General features: G+C 40.4%; 1 protein-coding gene across 2 annotated transcripts in view; it reads right to left on the minus strand.

Moving 5' to 3' along the window:
- The window catches only part of igf2bp1 (insulin-like growth factor 2 mRNA binding protein 1), a 50226-nt gene that overhangs the window by 10128 nt on the left and 19135 nt on the right, over positions 1–20963 (minus strand). The window contains exons 1-4 of one of the 2 annotated variants that reach the window (XM_086287854.1): positions 6091–6303; positions 4248–4296; positions 2532–2583; positions 175–238 (exon numbers count right to left, since the gene is read on the minus strand). In XM_086287854.1, the coding sequence (XP_086143980.1) occupies positions 175–238; positions 2532–2583; positions 4248–4296; positions 6091–6104 (179 nt within the window). In that variant the 5' untranslated portion in view covers positions 6105–6303. Of the gene's footprint in view, positions 1–174; positions 239–2531; positions 2584–4247; positions 4297–6090; positions 6304–20963 lie in introns of those variants that run through there. The other variant, XM_086287853.1, reaches the window with a different exon arrangement.

Genomic DNA, 20963 nt, shown 5'->3' on the forward strand with positions numbered 1-20963 from the left:
AATTAGAGCATAACAACAGACTCTTTGCAGGTAGATTTTGCAACAAATGCTACACAAAGTCATGATTCAACTTTTCACACACACCTTAGCGGTTTGTTATACACAAAATGGACCAAAATTCAAAAGACTGTGGAAAGAACAAGAGATGGAAAAATATTAAGATGAGCAACTTACTGCCTGGCTTGTTCGCGGGTTGCATAGGTAACATTAACCACTGCGGTCTCACTATCTGTGTTGACTGAAAGAAAGAAAAGAGGAAGTCTGAATACATTGTAACTTGTTTCATTACCAGGTTAAACAGCATCCTCGCTGACTGACTGATGTGTGTGACACATTAGTGCACGTCTCTCAGAGCGTTCTAGAGTGCACGTGTGCTTTTGTCATCAAAAACTACTTTTTCATGTGTATTCAATGACATATTTATTCCTTTATCACTGGTGGACATGGGTGATTACAAGCTCCTAGGTCAACATGGATATTTATCATTGGCAGAACTATACTTTTTGCACTAGCCTAACTGCATTTAAACAGGTAAGTTTGGCCACTTACAGTGTGATTGCACAAAAAACATTACATAAAGGGGTGAAAACACACATGAATCAGTCATTTACAGTGGTCCTTCACTATATCGCGGGTTGCTTCAAACGTTCCTTTTTGCTAAAGCATATAGTTGGATCAGGTGACCCTGAATCCTCCCTTAGTTATGCTGCAACAGGTTTAGTATTAACACTATATGTTAATAGACCTCTCTGCACTGAATCACACTTGTTATTAATCTCTGGCTCTCTCTGGCCGCCCCTCCCTGAGCCTGGTTCTGCCGGAGGTTTCTTCCTGTTAAAAGGAAGTTTTTCCTTCCTACTGTCGCCAAAGCGCTTACTCAAAGGGGGCCATCTGATTGTTGGGTTTTTCTCATTATGCATTATTGTAGGGTCTACCTTACAATATAGGGCACCTTGAGACAACTGTTGTGGTGATTTGGTGCTGTATAATTAAATAAAACTGAACCGAATAGAACAAAGTATCCACTTCATGTACTAGCTCATGTAACACATAGAAAGAAAACCACCCCCTTAATCATCACGGTCATGCACCATCTCTGCTCATCTGACAGCTACAGGAAGGTTCTTTGTGTTTTGCTACTACATTTAAAAAGCACATCACAGAGAGTTACAGTTCTCTTTAAAAACAACTAAACACCAAAATGGTTTAGAAGACAGAAGCCTTTTTGTGTACTCTAACTGAATGACTCAATCCTAGATATGCTCTCTAAAGCATGAATATTGGCACCCGCAGTCATTTCTGAACTTTTGGAATAACTCGAGTATCTCATCTTAAATCGTGGAAATAACAAGCATCCAAAAAAAGTGTCTGCAGTGAGTACAGGTGTAACTGTGCATCACTAACACATAGGTTAATGTTTTCATAATATGGCTGTAACTATAAGGTACTGTAGGTGAAGATCAGAATATATGTTACCAGCAGCTAATGCAGAAAGAGTTGCTGTGCTTTTTCCATGCACCACATACTCTAAGGTTTATGGATCAATAGCATGCTGTCTGGTCCAGGCTCAAATTGAATCAGTGATTAATATCCACAGTTAGCCAGTCGGTTATATGATACTGCCAGCATTTTCTACTTCTGTCCCATGGAGTACCTCAACAGTGACATTCCTGCTAGATCTACTTGTTCTCACTAATGTTCAAGAACTGATATAATAATAATAATAATATATATATTGGTAGTGTGCTTGAGAATTCAAAAAGTGATGATGCAGGGGTTTAATCTGTGTGGAAAGTGTTAACTGGATTTCTACATCATCATCATTAAAAAAAGAAGCTTTTCTCTTTGCCCACTTTTTAAACAATTGAAGCAAAGACTTGATTAATTACAATAATCAAGAGATCATTAACAATAACCTACCACTTTGATCAAATCACTGGTTTTCACGCCACAACACTGAACGCTATCATGTAAAACGTGACAATCTGAATTAATCAAATATCTTTTGAGCATTGGATCATTGATAGGAACGCCCTGAGCTCTAGTAAAAATCTTTAAAAGATAATACTAATTATTCATTTGAATAATTTATGGTGAAAATATAAAATAAATGGAACTGAACCAGTGGGTTTAAGATGAGGGCCAAGCGAAAGTATCTTGTGAATCCACGGTGCAGTGTTGAACACAGTCACCTTACATCATTGGTTGAGATTAGGAGCGACTGTAAAGTCTAAACTCTGATTTAACACCAGGTCAAAGAACTGTGCCAAATCAAACCTGCAAATACGCTGCAGAAACCTCTTTGCCAAAAGGTTTTTGGTGGTTCACTTTTCACCACAAACTTGCTCAGCTGAGCTGCAGTTACCAATGTGCTGCCACTAGGTGTCAGCAAAGCATTATGCTGTCCAACAATAGCGCAAAAGGAGAAGTTTAACTGCCAGATATTTTTATTTAATGACACATGTGGGAGATAAAAAACATAAGTAACAAGTACTAAAATAAAATGTGCTTCAAGTTTATTGAGATCTCACCTTGTTCACAGTTTTCTACGGTTCCACACTGGCCCAAGAGTCCATCCAGCACCTGATGGAGAGACGGAGAGAAGGGAACACTATAAAATCCCAGCACAAAACCATTTTAAGGAAATCCTAGACAATGTCATTCAATTCAAAACATCTTTTTGTTAGCACAAATGATTATTTCACAAACATATGTGTAGAGTAATATAAGACAGGCATTCACTTAAATAAGATATTTCATCATTTATGTGTTTGTTGACAGGTCTGCAAGCTCAGGAGCAAAAGACGCAATAAACGAAGAATAACACCACTCAGCTGGTCACTCTTTGACAACAAAATGACTTTGTTTTCATTTCTGTGAAAAATCAAGATAAATTTAGCAGAAAAAGATTGAGAGAGAAATAAAATGAGGCTGCTGGACAATCAGCTACAAATGTTAAACATGTAAATATAACCTGAGATCACACCAGTAATAACTGAGGAGATTTTAAAGGAAACGAGTCATCATGATTCCCCAACTCCACCCCAAAGACAGACGTTCACATATTTACACAAACTTAAAGCTCTAAATTTACCAGGATAAAGCTGAATTGTTTTTTTTCCCCTTTGAAATTTTTCAACTTAAATGTAACAGAAAACTATTAAACCCAACATACTTAATGAACTTTCATTATTTTACATTCATACATAGATGATGATGTCGTAAATGCCTGACCCCAAAAACTGTGATTCTAAGGTTAAATCATGCGCGCCTGTAAATTCTGGATGTTTATTAAGGTTGATTTCAAGCACGTTTCAGTCAACTTTGCATTGAGACGTTGCCCTCACGTGGACAAAGGCAGAAGTCTGGCTCGTATTCACGCACACATACGCACATGCACACATGGAGCCACTCCCACAGGCGCTCGCTTGCCAGAAGAGGCAGACGGGTGTGCCACGCCCTCACAAAAACAATGAAAGTGCACAGAGCTACACACCAAATGTAGGGAACAGTGATCCTTCCACTTTCCATTCTTCTGTAGTCAGTCATGTTTGATGAATCAACAGATTTAAAGCCTAACAGGGGAAGAAAAGTCTGTAGTTTTGCCCTAAAAGTGCCTTCTGCACTCTTCTTTCCATTCCATTTCTGTTTGCATTATATACACACATATATATGCTTCAAGTCTCTACCAGAGGTCTGGGAGCCTGAGGGTTCGGCACAGTATCTTAGCTGTTCCTACGACTGCGCTCTTCTGCACAGAGATCTTAGATGTTCTTCCTGGGCTCTCCAGGAGCCACTTGCCTAGCTCATCCTATTCATGTAGCATTCCAACAGTGCCCTATTTTTGTCTCTTTCCCACCGATGCCTTCTTGCTCCAGTAGCCCACTTCTCATCAGGGTCACCTGACACAGACATTGTTAATCCGGGCATGTCTGAGGTAGGCTTGGTTAGCATGGGGTTAGTCTAGCCTAGGAATCTTACTTCATACAGATGCCCCAGTCGGGACTCGAACCTACGACTCCTGTTTCAATTTTTTTTTTTTTTTTTGCCAGACAGACCTGGAAAACCCATCTTGGATGGGAGAGAAAGTAGTGGCCATTTTGCACACACTGTTTCCCTTTTACCTGGGCAACAGTTTACACATAAGCAAGCAACGTATTTGTAATGTGATGTGGCCATCTGAAGTGTCAGCCATAAAATTTGTACGTTATAACCTTAAAAAAAAAATAAAGGAAATGGGAACTAACCTCCCACTGCAGGTGAGGTGGAATGTTTCTGATCTGGAGTTTCCTGGTTCTGTGGAGAGAAGAAGATTTAAGGAAATATTAACGCTTTGCAAACAGAAAGAAGCTTTTAAAAGTTTCAAGAGAATGAAATAATGCTTGTGTGTGTGTGTGTGTGTGTGTGTGTGTGTGTGTGTGTGTGTGTGTGTGTGTGTGTGTGTGTGTGTGTGTGTGTGTGTGTGTGTGTGTGTGTGTGAGTGTGTGAGAGAGAGAGAGACTCAGAGATACAAGAGAGTGACAGGAAGAAGCAGCTGCTGAATGAAGCCAGAACGTGTCCTGAGTGACAAACAGGTGATGAAAGCAAGATAGCCTTTGGTCCAACACTAAACCGAAACAGTGCACCAACCTTCTTTGCTATTATTAGTTCAGATGAAGACGTTTATATCACTTAGAAACAAGCCCTGTGAGCTACAGATCTAAAGATGCACATTTGCTGTTCTAGCAGCGAACAGTTAGGTTTCTCTACAACACTGTGGTGACCTACAACAGACTGGCGACCTGTCCAGGGTGTACCCTGCCTCCTGCCCTGCGACAGAGGGCATGGACCCTATTGCAAAAATGAGCCTAAACCAGCTGAGTGGTTAAGAAAATGGATGGAGGTGTGTACAGACTGACCGACAGTGTTCAGTTCACGACATTTGTGGCACCCAAAGTGGGGTAAAATGCACACACACACACACACACACACACACACACACACACACACACACACACACACACACACACACACACACACACACACACACACACACACAGCTCTTAAATGAACCCAAGAACAGCGGAGAAACAAAGCCATTTCTAAGGCTGTGGGACTCCAGCGAACTATGATGACAGCTACTATCCACAAGTAGAGACAACTTGGAACAGTGGTGAACCTTCCCAGGAATAACAGACCAGCCAAAATGATTCCAAGTCTGCATCAATGTCTCATCCACACGTCAGTGGATGGAGCTTCACAATAAGACAAACCAAGTATTTTGAAACTACTGCCAACCATATTTTACAACAGTGGAAAATTAAACCAGAAGGAGACAGCATTGGTAAAACTAATTATGTGATTAAAGCAAGTTTGCAGCTAATAAACATGGCAATTTAACTGAAATACTAATTACAGTGAAGGTTTGAAATTCCATTCTGCAACGGTTTAGTTTTTCATCAATGACTCAATATTGACTCTGCCAAACTCACCTACATGCTATTTTCAAAACAAAGCTTTTTAAATCGTCTCTATCTGAACATGTCAGACTTGAGGTAGCCAGTTGGGAAATTCTCTGCATTTCTCATATAGATCTGTCCTATATCACCTCGACCTGAAGAGTAGCCACACCACCCACACACAATGAGAGAACCATAGTCCGACACATTTTCCCCTCGAATAAACCCATTTGTATCAGCTTTTTTAAAAATGTGTGAACAGATCTGGTTTTCCTGCCCACATCTCTTCTTTAACCAGTTCACCAGTGGATAGATTTCCACAGGCATGAACCTTCCCCCTCTGTGATGGTTCCTCATTTTCATCCTTACTCAAGACTACTCTATCTGCTACATCTTTCACTTTTAATGAAGCCGTTTATATTAAAGAATCATGCTAGTGGCATCTTTTAATGTTAGAATGGTTATTTTATTTGGCTAAGTAACTCAAAAACCTTTAGCCAATCATTCTTCTATCTTTACCGTCTTTAAGAACCATGCACCCCACCCAACTGAGCATCAATAGCTTTAAACGGCCAACCCCCATACTAAACGCCAGCCTAACCCCCCAGGAGGCTGGAGCACAGATGAATAGCCTTTTGTACATATAGAATACCTGACATCCTCCATCCATACTCCATTCCCCCACCTCACCAAAAAAGAAAGAAAAAACCCTTTTGATCCTCGATGAGCGCTTGGCTATCAGCTACGTCACCATCTCCAGCCCAAATAAATACTTTTTTTTTTTGGACAGACCTGTCCAAATGTTACATGTTTAAACACCACCGACTACACCAAAGTTCAACTTTATCAACACATTAGCCCCTCATTATCCTTCCCGTTGTCATTCCAACCCATCACCCCCACAGACAAATATATCCCAACCCCCCATCAGGCCACGGCCACTGAACCTGTTTGACCTCTGGCGTCACCACCTGCCAACCAACAGCCTACACCATTGGCTGAAACCATGGCAACAAGTTAAGAATGGGCGGGAAAAGAAGATGGATGGGTGGGCGGATGGACAGCACAACAAAATGCGTCACATTTACTTATGTGCTACATCGCTCATCTGTTATATCTTTTCAGTTTTAAGTATCACCTTTTTTACTTACATGTGGGTTTGCCTGCCTTTGACATATCTGTTCAGCTGCTTCACAAAATTAAGATGTTATTTTTATAATATATGTTTTGTCATTAGGCAAAGTAGTGAAAACAATAATGCTGAACTAGACTGTTGTTAGCTACAGATATATGCATAAAAAAAAACAAAGTAAAGGCAATTTTAAGTGCACAAGACTAATTTAAGTGTCAAACTGCACAGCTTAAAATAAACATAAATTAACGAAACAAGAAAGAAATCTGCTTTGAGACGTCCCGCCCCCCCCCCCGCCCCGAGTCCGCGTTGATGCGCAAAGATGGAAACCCATTGTCAATGCAGCTTGAAAATGCCCAAGGTTGAATATAAAACCTGAAGGTGATGAGGTTCCCTCAGCTGTGAAGGCATTAAATCCAAGCTCTGCTCCAGTCCCCAGCAGGACAATGGAGCAAAGAGAAAGACAAGAAGAAAGGAAAGAAGCCAAAAAAAAATGAAAAGTGAGGTCCTCAAGGAGGTGGTGGAGGAGAGGAGAGAGGAAAAGGTCTTTGCTCTAGAGGGGGGGGGGGTCAAAGGCCGAGGGTCAGAGCTCTTCAGATTAGCCTCCAATACCACAGTGAGGCAGGTCTGTGGGTGTAAACGTGACGTCCTACACTTTCACAGCAAAAAGTACAACAGGAACTCAATAACAATCCCGTTCTTGGATCCTTCTATGTCCCCCAAATGTCATCGTGTCCACCATCAGCTATACACAAAATAGTTCCAACGCCTGTTCAGAGCTTCACTGATGATGTGAGAAGTATGCTGCTGGTTACAAGGCTACAAAGGGCAAACTAGCCGTCACAAAAGTATCTTTACTACTGCTTTACTCACTAACTAGATTGGGACCTTCTTACCTTTCTGAACTCTTAACTGGCGTCCTGCTAATAGATCGTTACAGTCAGTTGATCAGATACTTCTGGTACCAAGAAGCAGACGACAGCAGAGGAGACTGGGCCTTCTCCCTCTTCGAACTAGGACCTCGCCAACATTTCACATCTCTAATACCACATTTTTAGTCTCTGACGTATACATGTAGTATTTCTAGCATTACACTCATACTTCATGAGACACATGAAAATGTTTTAAGAGGCAAACGTTACTTAAACAAAAATGCATTTTTGTAATAATTCAGTCTACTTTTAGTTTGTTTTGCTTAGGGAGACGCTTGTGCCACAATGAAACATTCATTCATAGTTATAGTTTAATCGACAAATTTGGAAATGGGTATTTCAAAATTTCCATTTCAGAATATACAGGTTTGGTTTTTTTTATTTTACTTTTAATTTTAGCGTTAGATTTATCTTGCTGTTAGAAGTCAAAGGACAGTGTTCACCCAGCACTGTAGACCATGAGTTAACCATGAATAACTTTGACTGTTTTACCCTCTATGAATAAGGCAAAGCATTTCCTGTTAACATCAGAAATCATCCAAGTGGTTTTAGTTATGCTTAATGAACTTTAGAGACGCTGTGTGTAATGGCACTGCAAGCAGCAGTGTTTCCTTTCATTTCATTTATGAAAGAAAGAGGCTCAGAGCTGAAAAATCAATGAAAACTGTCCCCAGCAGTCGAGTAGCACAAAACGCACATACATGTAATAACACACACAATCTAACATGGCAGCATTCAAAGCCACAAAGTGTAAAGTCACCCACAGTCAGGGCTGTGATGTGTGCATGCATGTGTTTCAACAGTGTTTTACTGCTCCCAGTGGGACTTTTCAGTGACACAAAAACATGTTTGACAGGTTTCACTGCCAACTCTTCCAGCAGAGCAAATAAAACCCAGATGACAAATGCTACTATTTTTACTTACTGAATAAGCATTTATATTAATGAGACATATTTGGAGAGTCTTAAGTGTAAAAAGAAAGGATACATGGTCAAAGACCGAAGATTTTCAGCATGTGGGTTCAGAATGGTTTCTTGTCAAATCAAATCAAACAAAGTTTGGTTAAAGTCTGCAGATAACAAACCTTAGAATGAGTCCAATAAATATTAAGATGATGCAGCTGGACTGACCTCAGTCAAACAAATACTCCCAGTAATAGGAAAACTAAATGCATACAAATGGTGCCAATTACTCTACAAGTGCTCATCAATACATCTCAAAGTCTTTTATCTGCATTTTTATTATTGAGCATTAACTGCTTTCTGCAGAGTGACCTCACCTACAATCACTCTACTAAACCACTAAACCACAAATGAGCCGAACAGGCTCAATAAACAAATCAAAAGACGCGAGTATGGCTTAAAGAAGCTTCTAGCAAGCTATGAGCCCCTTTGTCCCACTGTCGCACTTTGGCAACAGTGGGAAGGAAAAACTCCCTTTTAACAGGAAGAAACCTGTTAAAAGAAGAAACCTCCAGCAGAGAGGTCTGTTAACACATAATGAGTGAGAAAGGTGACTGCATTAACACCTGTGGCCACACAGGCCACAAGTTTGACTTCACCACAAGAAATTTCCTAAACACTTTTCAATTGCAGCTCACAAACAACTTTAAATGTCTGTCATCTGGATGAGACATCAAACAGCCACAGTTCTCTTCTCTAGCACTAACACAACATACATTTTTAGGTTTAACAGCAGCCAACAATTCCACTTTTTCTTTTTGGGAATTTCCAAATGGAGATCGCAAGTGCCAAAAGTTCCCCTAAAAGAAATGCTTCTGAATCTTTCTATTCGCCATTTTAATTCACATTTTTAAAAATTGAAACCTTAAAACTCATGCATTCATGTATTTAATTTCAAGTCTAACTTAAAATGATAATCAAAAATCTTACAATTTCAAAAGTGTTAAAGGAAATGAATGTGAGAAATAGTCAGAAACGAAAACCTGGAAAATTATTATGGTTTAAAATAAAAACAGCTAAATTATACAAACTGGAACATCTTTGCACTTTATTTAGCCAATAACGACACTCACTGCTTTGTTTGTACCTTTCATTATTAGCGACCGCGGTGGCTAACTTTCACAGAACTGAACATTTATTTTTTTGTGGGTCTAAACAAGCGCGACTCTTTTTCCAGACAGAGATATGCTGTAATTAAGCTAACTAGCTGTAGCCTTATTGTACAAAATAAATCTCTTTAATATGTGACTGAATTTATTTTTTGGCTAGGTGTGTAACCACTGATTGGCAAAGCCCATGAACACAATTTGAGACCATTGTGTAGAGAGAAGTCATTACCTGCTTCCATTACAAAACCCTTACAACACTCAAATATCCCCTAGCAAGAAGCAAAGCTGGTTGCTGGCACAAGGGCACAGAAGTGCAGGGGGTTAATATTTTATAAGAGCTATCTGGCCGGCTTAAAATCGTGGATGAATATTTTATCGCTAACAGTGAGGAGTGAGAGGATGATGGCGACCAAACACCATGGCCCAATCTGCCCACCAACGTTGTCACCGGCCAAAGACCCATCGTCCAGTCCCACCTGTACATCCATCAGTTAGATGGAGACCATCCTTTCTCTGCCCGGTTACCCTTCAAAGACAGTGCTCCTCAAAGCGCTGAGCTGGCAGGTTAAATAGACGCGGAATGACCATCGATGGTCAGGTGAGATAAAGAAAAGGTGGATCGGCCTTTGAATTTAAAAATCTGGTTCATCATAAATTCACTTAAACACAATAACCTCACAGACTGCAATGAGAAAACAGTCACAGTGGGCTATTTTCAGTCTTTATTAAGCAAACAAGTGGTGCTTCCTTTTGAAGAGCCTTCATATTTTTCCAGAACTTTTCGAGCGATATGCCAAAGCCAGTAGAATGAAAATCTGCTCTCCGGTAAATCTCGTTTGCCTCACTGTGGGTGTGGAAAACCAGGCCCAGGTGTGTCTCATCCTTTTCTTCCATACGTATTCCCACTCCTTTCTACATCTCTGTATGTTTCCTCCTTCCTCCATGCCCTGGAGTTTTCCCCAGGGTGGTGCAATGTAAGGAGAATAAAGCCGTAGCCTGTCCGTGCTAGATAGAAGAGACAAGTGAAGCATATCAGTCAGTGGAAAGGATCGTCACCTACCAGCTGGAAATATGTGTTAATGCACAGGTGTGGAAAAGAACTGTAAAAGAAAAGAAGGGAACATCTCCTAAAGAGTAAATCCACGTGGAATTACAGAAGGCAGAAAACCGCATGCTCTCAATGGGTTCATGATGTCTGGCAATTTAACGGTGTGTAAACAATAAGTTAGTTACTGATTTTGTTTTCCAAATAAGTAAGCAAACCCACGATGAGTACCACTCCCCATCTTCAGCATATTTGGAAGCTGAATCCAGTCTGTTACATCTGTGAACTTCTCTTCTCTAAAATACCAAGTCAGCATTTTTTTCTAATAAATAAAAAACAAACAATATTGTGCAAAATTAAACACAGACCTGGAGAACTGTCCAGGTCTGAGAACATAACTGTCACCATTTCTGGATTTGCCTGGATTTATAGGGGAAAAGCTGTTTCCCTCACCGACAGCACTCTCATTGGTCCATCAACACCCAGTTCCACAACTTAAATCTAAGTCCAGCGCGAGCTTTGTGGAGGAAGCCGACGGTGCAACAGCTACATGCGAAGGTGCACAATATGTGTGTGTTACTCGTAAATATCCCCGACTTATAATAACAGAGTTATTAACTTTGGTTAATTAATATGCAAAAACTTTGCTGAAAACTGAAAATAACCTTTAACCAAAAAAACCCCAAAACATTTATTTCTTACTTTTATTTCTTTATTCCCTTTTACACTTTTCACATACTCATGAGACAAGAACAGAATAAAAGAGAGAACACTGAAAAACAACTGATTCACTGCCTGTGAGAACTTTGAATTTAACGTGTTGGCGAGAGAGGCCTCCGTTTGGGAATTCCTTTAGGTTAAAAAGGGGGGAGGGTGTAGCAGTAGGCTACGGGTCAAAGTTCAGGCTCTGTTCGCCACTCTGACCCCGCCCGCTGCTCGTGCGGTAGGTCTCCATTTTGGAGAGGCGAGGGTCTCCATTTTGAGAAGTTGAATTGCGCCTCGCTGTTTAGGTGGGCCGTTTGTATTTGAGGTCTATAGGCACAGCTTCCATCTCAGGGTTAGGCCTGTGACATTGTTACCGTGGACAAACTTACCAAATCAGACTTTTTAAATTATTTAATATTCAACGTGTGCCGTTTATATAGGTGTGATTCAGCCTCTGTGAAAACGAGTTAGCCCGTTACGCTTAAAATAATCCCTGCGTTTAACATTCGTCTAAACCTTGGTTTTGTATTTAAAATTATATTATTAATAATAATCACATGAGCTGTTGGCGTTTCAGCACCTCCACCAGCTCTCCCCTCTGCGCCTCCGCCCCTCCTCCTCTTCTCGCCATTTTGTGTTCCTATAGCCGTGTCATATAACCATTGTACCAGGCGGAGGAACTGCGGCCCCACAGCCAAGCAGTGGCGTTAACCTATAGTAGGAAATGCAGTCTGCGCAGTGATACAGGCGGGATCAGGGAGTAACCTCGCGTGTTACACTGTTGCACAGTTTATCAGAAAGCGGTCACCTATTGATAAACGGGAGACGAGGCCGGAGACGGAGGTGCTCCTCATGTTCAGATTGTAAGGTCACATGTCTGTGCGCCATTCCTGCTGATTGTAATAAAGTCTCCACGGATAACCCGCGACGTGGAGACAAAACACACGTTGGCGTTGTTGTCGAGTTAGAGAGCTTTACGGTCCGCCCTGAAATGGTATCCAGCATAAACACAGGTGTTAGAAAGCCAGGTTTGCGGCTTCAATAGAAAAGCATATTCCTTCCTTGTATTCCCCCCCCACACACAAATAATACTATAGACTACATACATGTGAGAACCAGTCATCGGCCATGTTGACCAGGCAACGCCCATTTACTACAATGAATGTGCAGTCACATGACAGCGGAGAGCACATACAGCACATGAGAGGAGGAGGGCGAGGAGCCCACATACGCCATTACATGAACATGGGATCATGCAGGCGATGTGTTGGGTTGTGGGCTTCTTCATACGTCTGTTTTATCTCTCAGCTACCACCATAACAGTTGATTCAGTCCTGTTATAAGCTGTACAGTTGAGTAATATTTAAAACACGGCTGTGGTGTGAGTACGGTTCACCCCTTTAACACATCCCTCCGCGAGGTGCCTTACTCTCAGTCTCCGCATACTGTCGGAGATAAGTCCGCCACGAAATGTTTACGGGAACTAATATGCAGGCCGGGAGTGCGTGCAGACACCGATCTCGTCTTAATCACCTGAACATAGGGATTCACTGTGAGCGCGCGCGAACGCTCTGCTTCCCCTCCACGCGCAGCCTGTGTAGTGGGGAACGCGCATGTCCATTCACAAAGTGCTTAAAAACTACTCTGAAGTTACTCCAGCGGCGCGAGGGAGGAGGGGGCTAACAGCCTTCTATAGAATGTGTGCCACGAGTGCTCGCGGCTGATATAGCGGACACGTTTGGGGGTTGTTGTTCGGGTTTGTGTGGCCGCGAGGATTGGAGAAACAAAAAGTGTCGGCTTCTGTTTGCTTTTTGCAGCCGACAGCAACGATTAAACTCCAACCTGAGTAAAGGTTGTAGATGGTTTTTTTTAAGGTCCCGAATGAACGCTTCGAGTTTAACACTTAAAAGAACGAGCCGCTGTATGACCGCATCTCTACATTTTTTTATTTTTTCGTAGCTCAACCGACAAAGTTGTGATGCGGCTGAAAACAGATTAATGTCACGTAGAGCCACGTTCTCGGGTTTAATTTGAACACGAGGAACAACTCAATAATATGACAATATTAAATTACTGTAACATGGCGAGTTTTCTCTGTTACTGTAGGGTCTTTACAATATAAAGCGCCTTGAGGTGACTGTAGTTGTGATATATGAGTGAACCGCCATGTTAACCTGATAACGGCAGGCTGTTGCTCATAACATGTATTTTAATGACAGGAGACGGTCGGGAAAATATTGAAAGATTTGAACAATAGTTCTTGGACCAATTAAAGACATTTAACTCCAACAAAAATCTTGGTTAAAGAATCAAGAAGAATGTTACCATCTAAATCCAATTACTACATTTTTCTGATTTTTGGTAGCTTTATTTCTTGAAAAAAAGTAACAGGCAAATATTTTTACTGTTTCCAGTTTCTTTACGTTTTATAACAAATGTGTTGCAAAACAGTCAGAAGGAAAAAGGAATAATTAAGATTCCCTGCAGACAAGAGAACAAAATGAGAGTGAAGGCCTGCCTATTTTTCACCTGCAAACAGCAAACAAACAGTTTTAATGTCAACTCACAAACTGGTTTTAAGTACGGTTTTTTTGTTCATGTTGGATCCCCTCACCTCTACAAAATAAACAACATGAGCTGATGATGTTACAAAGAAAGCCAAGTTTACATTATTTTAAAGGAAAAAAATAAAAGGTCTAAAACTAGGGCACACTTCTGTGAACCAGAGATAACAAATACCAAAATCGAATATTAGAATTTAAGGATTCACTTTGCTCTTCACATATTTATTTTAACTTGTCAAATGTTTATGATTTAAAAATAATAATAATAATAATAATAATTGAGCAATATTTAAGGTGGAATTTCAGGGAAAGCTGAAAATGGGACGCATGAATATGAAGGGAAAAAAATTAATACTTTGAGGAAAAATTGTGTTATAATCTTTTAGAAGAGTAGGTCTTAGTATTTTATAAACAGACAGATTCTTTCTTCATAACATGTCTCTCAACAAAAATACAGAGTCCAGCCCATTCATCCTGTCACAGTCAGCAGGGAACTAAAGAAAAAAGCCATCAGCTGATTTTTAACATTGCAGCTTTCTATACTGTCTAAACATACAGTCAAACATTGTGCAGAAAAAACGAGTGAAAGCGACACATGATTGTTTGATTTGTTACACTGGTTTCAGCTGTGAAGGTAAAGCACTGTTGAGCGAGAGCTTCGGGATTCAGTTTTTTTTCAACAGCATTAATCTTCTGTCATAAAATAATGAAACGAGAGTGCGTCTGCGCATTTAGGAACTTCAACAAGCTTCCAGATTTTACTCTCTCCACAGACTTTTATCGAGTCATTTGTGCAGCTGTGTCTGGGTAAGAACACAGAGCTTTTTCTTACTGTTCATTAAAGAATATTTGTCAGGACAATAATTCTGGTCCAGAACTGGAAGACTTCAAACACATAAAACACAAACACTCCACATATTCATTCCTTAAAGGCAACACAGCCATCATATGTCCAGAAAACGGACTCTTCTTATGTTAATATTTTAGAGACAGAAACAACAAGTTACCAAGTTTTGCATTTTTGTAAGGATTTATTTCGTGGACAGCAAACAGAAAGTGGACGAGGGCCCAGCTTCTGCCTCTCCCCGCTTCAAAAACAAAATGGGGGAGAAGGAGTAAGAAGGGAGGGGAGTTCCTGCTTTGTCTTGAGAGAGAGACAGCGAGTGAGAGAGAGAGAGTGATGTCAGCCTCTGCTTTGTTTTGAATCTGTGAGGAACAGGGTGGGGCCAAGAGTAGCCTATAGAAAAGCAGCAAGAAAAGGGGCCCGTCTGCTCACCGCCCACACACACACACAGACAAAAATTTTTTTAATTAAAAAAAAAAAATTGTGTATGTTATATACATATATATATTATATACACTAACACGAACTACACACTTCTCCTGTCTCACCGCCTTGGATTTCCTTCCTTGAGTTTCCAGCTTTGAACAGCAGAGGGCCGAGTGAGTCATCGAGCTCCTCACTGCTGTTCAGACCTCAGTGAAACAAGTTTCTATAGCATAGCCAGCAAAACACTGACAACGTGGAGTTGAGTTCATATTGAGATGAGAATTTTAGGTCTGTGGTCACTGCAATGAGCAGTTCAGGGAGAAAAAAGGAGAAAACTAATCAAGAATATCAACATAAATATATTACAACTGCAAACTGTACTGCAATAAACATAGTAATGACAAAACACATCGTTATCATACTTTCACAGGAATAAAATCCCTGGTTTTGCGTCCCCACACTGTTAACATTTGCATGCAGCACGGCTCACCCAGACGTGACTGTGGTGCTCAGCAGATTGTGTCTGACAAACATGACAGCAGTAAGAGTTCAGAGTGCAAACAAATCTTTCAAACTGTTTTCCCACAACATCAAAGCTCAGTCCTTAGACTCAACTTTATTTTTTAAACGTGACAGATAATTAACAACACTTTACATGTACTGAATTTAAATATTTAAATATTACCAAAGCTTTCAATTTAACTCCCTTGTTGTTTTAATAAAAATAATAATAATCATTATTATTATTATTATAACAAATAATAATAACACATAACAACATTATAATAACTGTTTTTAATGATATTTTGTTTTGAATTTTTGTTTTATCACAATTTTTAAGCCAAGTAAAGTTTAATATGAAAATAAAAGAGAAACTCTTCACCCAGTTTTAACAAAATAACCTCTCCCTTTGTGTGCAAATATTATCCAGGCTCAGATGTGTAATTAAGTTTCTCGTGTACAAACTAAGTCATGCTTCATAAATCCAGGTGTAAAACAGTAAAGTGTAAACAGAGCTTCAGCGAGCACGGTGGGAAAAAGGAAAAATTGCTGCACACACAATGTTTTGCAGAGTGACACCTAATCGTCACTATGAAACACTTTTTAAAATATTATTGTGAAACATGAGGGGAGCTTTCATTCCAACTTTATTTAAACCACTTGTCTTCATGTTGTATTTCATACAAACCTTATCTGGTAGCAAACAGCTACATCAGATTTAAGTGAATGAAAAGGATTTGTAAAAATACAAATTCATGCTGCAAATGTAACAAAACCCAGCTGCATTAATTAGGCAGTGTACTCAAAAATAAAATAAAATAAGAAAAGCAACATGTGAGATTTTTAAAACAATTTTAAAATGAATAAATATGCAGGAAAATACTAATGAAATAACTAACACAAATTAGAAAATGCATACACATCTTCTATAACATTATCACAGATTTCTTTCATTTAAAAATAATTTTAAGAGGAAAAAAACAAACAAACGTTTTTTCTCGTCTTAAAATGAAAGCCAGTCCAGTCAAGAACAAAGACATGAAGATGGTAAACATTCATCATCATAACACTGTAAAGTTTATGGCAGGAGCCTGGCAGTGGCTGTCGTCACATCACTTAGTCTGAGTCTGCCAGCCGTTTCCCTGCTAACTCATTACCAACACAATGAAGATCATCTCTCATACACCTCGCCTGAGACTCCCTAAGCTTTACCATCACATGCTGCTGAAATGCAGAGCCAATAAATACGCTCTCGTAGTGCCCATGAACATGGCAACTCTCCATCACCCTGACAGAAGAACTGAAGCCTGCTTGATTTAGTTTCAGAATAACAGACGACACTGTGCAGCGACTCTGACCTGTGCAGACCCCTCAAACTCTCACAGTATCTTCTCGAAGGTTCTCACCCAACATCACAGCATACAACCGTGGCACCTCCTTCCACATACACACATGCCTCAGCACCACGTGAGCTAGTGCAGTGGATGTGATATGGCACACCCCCAGACTTGCACACACCCACTTCAGTGAAGGGAGGAGGGAGAGAGGCATAGCACACTTTTATTGCTGGGGGAGGGGTTTCCTCTTTCTTTCTCTATCAGTCCTTCTTCTTCCCTCTGCAGCTCATGTGTGTGCGAGTGTGCATATGCATGTGCGCGGCCACACCGCATGCCTGTCTGTCAGACATGTGACCAGCAGGCATAGCTTCTATTTTAACTCTGAGAACGGCAGATTGAAAGGAGAAAGAAGAGCAAAGTTGACAGAAAGCAATCAAAATCTATAATGTGGCTCAGGAAAAAGCTTTATGTATTTCAGTTCATTTAACGTTCATTCAGAGGCAATGCATTTAAAACTGAACTAACATTTATACTCAAGTTCCCACAAAGTGATGTCCAGAAACCCTCAGGGTTAAGAGTTCACCCAGATTTATGTGTCCACAGCAGGGATCAAGCCACAGGATGATTCGATAAATCACAGTGTTGACACATCAAAAGCGAGATGATCACAAATCCCCACCGTCATCCTTTGGACAATGAAGCCTGGACTACTACTACTACTAAATCCCTCTTCCCCTGACTGTCAGCCACGAGTTGCTGCTGCAGTTTGGAGCAATACTGCAGAAAACACTAGTGGATTTGACCAAATGTTGGCTTCTCCGAGTTCCTAAGCCCAGTGGTCCCCAACCCCCGGGCCTCGGACCGGCACTGGGCCGCGAGAGTTGAGGCTCAGGTGTGAAATGTATGGTTTTCAGGGTTTTTATCGGTTTTCAGCGTTATTTTGTTATCGTTATGATAACTGTGATAGTGATATTTTATTCCTTTTGCAGTCATTTATTCCTGTTTGTGGCAGGGACAAATGTCATAGTAACAGTGTGTCAAGCACAAAAGGTTTTCAGCTCTTCATCATGTCTTTAACCATTTATTTATGCACATTATTGGCCAAAAGATTGGTTAGTGTCATCCCATTTGCTGATATTAGTCAACAAAAAAGTTGCTGATACAGAATTTCTGCACTGATGCTGATTGGTGGATACCTAGGATAAATTTATAGGTCGTAAACCTCGACACAGAATCACGATTTACACACACAAAAAAAAAAAAAAAAAAAAAAAAAAAAATCCTTCTCCCAAGGACAATGGCTTTTGCTTTTGCCTGCTCTTTATTCCTTTCACTCTGAATGCGATGAACCCAGCACTCGTGCAGATTCTCAGCAGTGGAAACTCAAGTCGCAGACAGACAGACATAGTGAAGCCATGTTGGACACAGTCAGTGAGTCACACTAAAAGGTTGCTAGTTTAGCTCAGTGGGTAACATATGTCGCATTGATAGACAGAGTAGGCCCAGGTTCGAGTCCCACCCACCCCTTTGCTGCACATCTTCCCTCCCCCTCTCTGTTTTCCTGTCTATCCACACTGTCTCTATCCAATAAAGGCTAAAAGGCAAAAAAAAAAAAAAAAAACAAACCTTAAAAAAACAAAACAAAACACTGAAATTTAAAAACCATTGTTCTGAGTCTAAATATAGACCGAGCAGCCCGTCAACGCATTTTGCTGATCAAAGGCAAAAGAGTTGCCTGCAACGCATTTATGTGGCACGAACATTCATCCGAAGAGAGCATTTCAACAACTTTTGCAAATTATGCTCAATTTCACACAGAAATGAATCAAGTGAAGAAGCAGAAAGAGTGAAACGTTTTAACATCTTACAACATTCCAGGAATTAGTCAAAATGCATGGCCCTGACAAGCAAACACTTAGTGACAGTGGAGAAGAAGAACTATGGGCAGAAATCTGTGCCATCAGAAACTGAATTTGAAAAAGTTAAATTTGAATTTTAATGGCTCGGATTGAATCTGAATTGTAACTTGAATAAATGCTTTTAAAAACTGAATATGAATTAGCCTAATTTGAAATTCAATTTATTGGTTTGAAAATGATCAACATTAAATTGAATTTTATATTCTGAAAATGAATTTATTTGCTTTGAAACTGTATTTTATCCTTTAAAAGTTTAGCTCTCGAATAATCTCAGATTCACTTCACACCATTCAGTTTCAGTTCTACAATTCAGTTTTTTGGGACTTACACCCGGTTCCGGTTCAAGAGTAATGAGCGCAGATTAATAGAACTACGTTTTACTAGCGGACCGAAAGTGTTACTGACGGGAATCTACAGCATCTTGAGCTGAATTAAGACTTCAGAAGTCATTCGTCATGTCGAATGACCAGCGGATAAACTCTCAGGTTGGTAATAAATGTATTACATGTACATGTATTACTGTAGCTGCCTCCACCAGTGTGTGAATGTGAGAGTGAATGAATAGTGGCATTGCAAAGCACTTTGGGTGCCTTGAAAAGTGCTATATAAATCCAATCCATTATAAGAACAAGCGTCACGTTAACAAATGATAGCCGTACGGTAACTTTTATGCTTCTTGTAGCTGTTAGCTAAAGACGCCAATTTAGCCTAGTTTGCCCTGAATTCAGCTTTGACAAACAAATATGATCGACTGCCCAAACCTTTGTATTTTAGCTTTATTTATGTCTTACACAGCATCCCAACTCTTTAGCTAACTTAATAACTTTAGCTAAAGTGAATAGTTAGTCTAATTCATTAGTGCAGCATTACTGGATCACCTCTGAAGTGATATGATATACAACTATCACTGAAACAGCAAACTTTGTAAATAAACAAACAACACTTCTCATTCTCTAAACGTTTGGCCACAGCTGTAGATTACACTATCAGTGCTTGTTCACTCTTGACAATAATTACATTTCTTTTTTTTCCTCTCTTTTATTTTTTTCTTATCTGTGTGAGCACCTGTGTGTACACCTGTGAGCATGAGCGCGCTTGTATTTAAAAGGTTCCTTCATGTAATGATCTGCTAGAGGGTGTGGGGGAGCCACAGCCCCGTCCTCCAGGGCATGAAGCAGGTATGGAGGAGATCAAAACTCCAGACATCCAGAGGCCCTCAGAACACAAGAGACCAAGATGTTAAAAGATGTCCCCAGAGAGGTGGCGTCTGATACCCAACCTGACATATGGACACAGACATACAGGCACACACAGATACAGACATCCATTCCCACCCTCATGCTCTCATATGCAATTACTCAACACTCAACCAACGTGGAGACAGACATAGAGAGACACTGTACACACGATCACACTCCCCAAGCGTACTCTAAGAACCGGGTCTAGGTACCCTTGCCCCCGGAGGGGGAAACTGCACCCAGACCCAGGGGGTGTTACCCTTTTCCCTGGGGTGGGGAGAAGCAGACCGCCTCGACTCCGCAGCAGCAGGGAGGCCCCACACTCCAGACCCCAGACAATAATTACATTTCTAAATTCTCTTTGTGCATTTACAGGTAAACAATATCTAATATTTTATCTAAATGACTGCTTTGTCTTTGAAAAGGTGAAGAGCCTGCGGCCGGTGATGGTCCAGTTCTACTTTAAGTACATCCTTACGGTGGCTCACAGGACAAGGTTACATTCCTGTCCTGCCAGAAGAGAAGAGAAACTTCAGAGTCTTCATGCAGTTCAACCACACCTGTCATATTCGAGGGCCGGTGTCATGCAACTTTTCCATGCGTCCCTGGTGCAACACACCTGAATACAATTAGTAGGTCATTAGCAAGAGTATAGCACTTGACTGCATGCTGAGGTGGCAACCCCTAACCCTACTCAAGTAAATTTAAGTAAATGTATGTATTTGGAAACATATACTTCTAAAATACTTTTATTGCACCATGTTCATTCACTCATGAGCTGCTGTAACATGAATCAAATGGCTGAAAACTA

This window comes from Aulonocara sp. 'chitande type north' Nkhata Bay, linkage group LG4 (genome assembly GCF_057382095.1).
Source record: "Aulonocara sp. 'chitande type north' Nkhata Bay isolate Kocher_YH1m ecotype deep benthic linkage group LG4, A_spYH_male_GT1.1, whole genome shotgun sequence".
Taxonomy (NCBI): domain Eukaryota; kingdom Metazoa; phylum Chordata; class Actinopteri; order Cichliformes; family Cichlidae; genus Aulonocara; species Aulonocara sp. 'chitande type north' Nkhata Bay.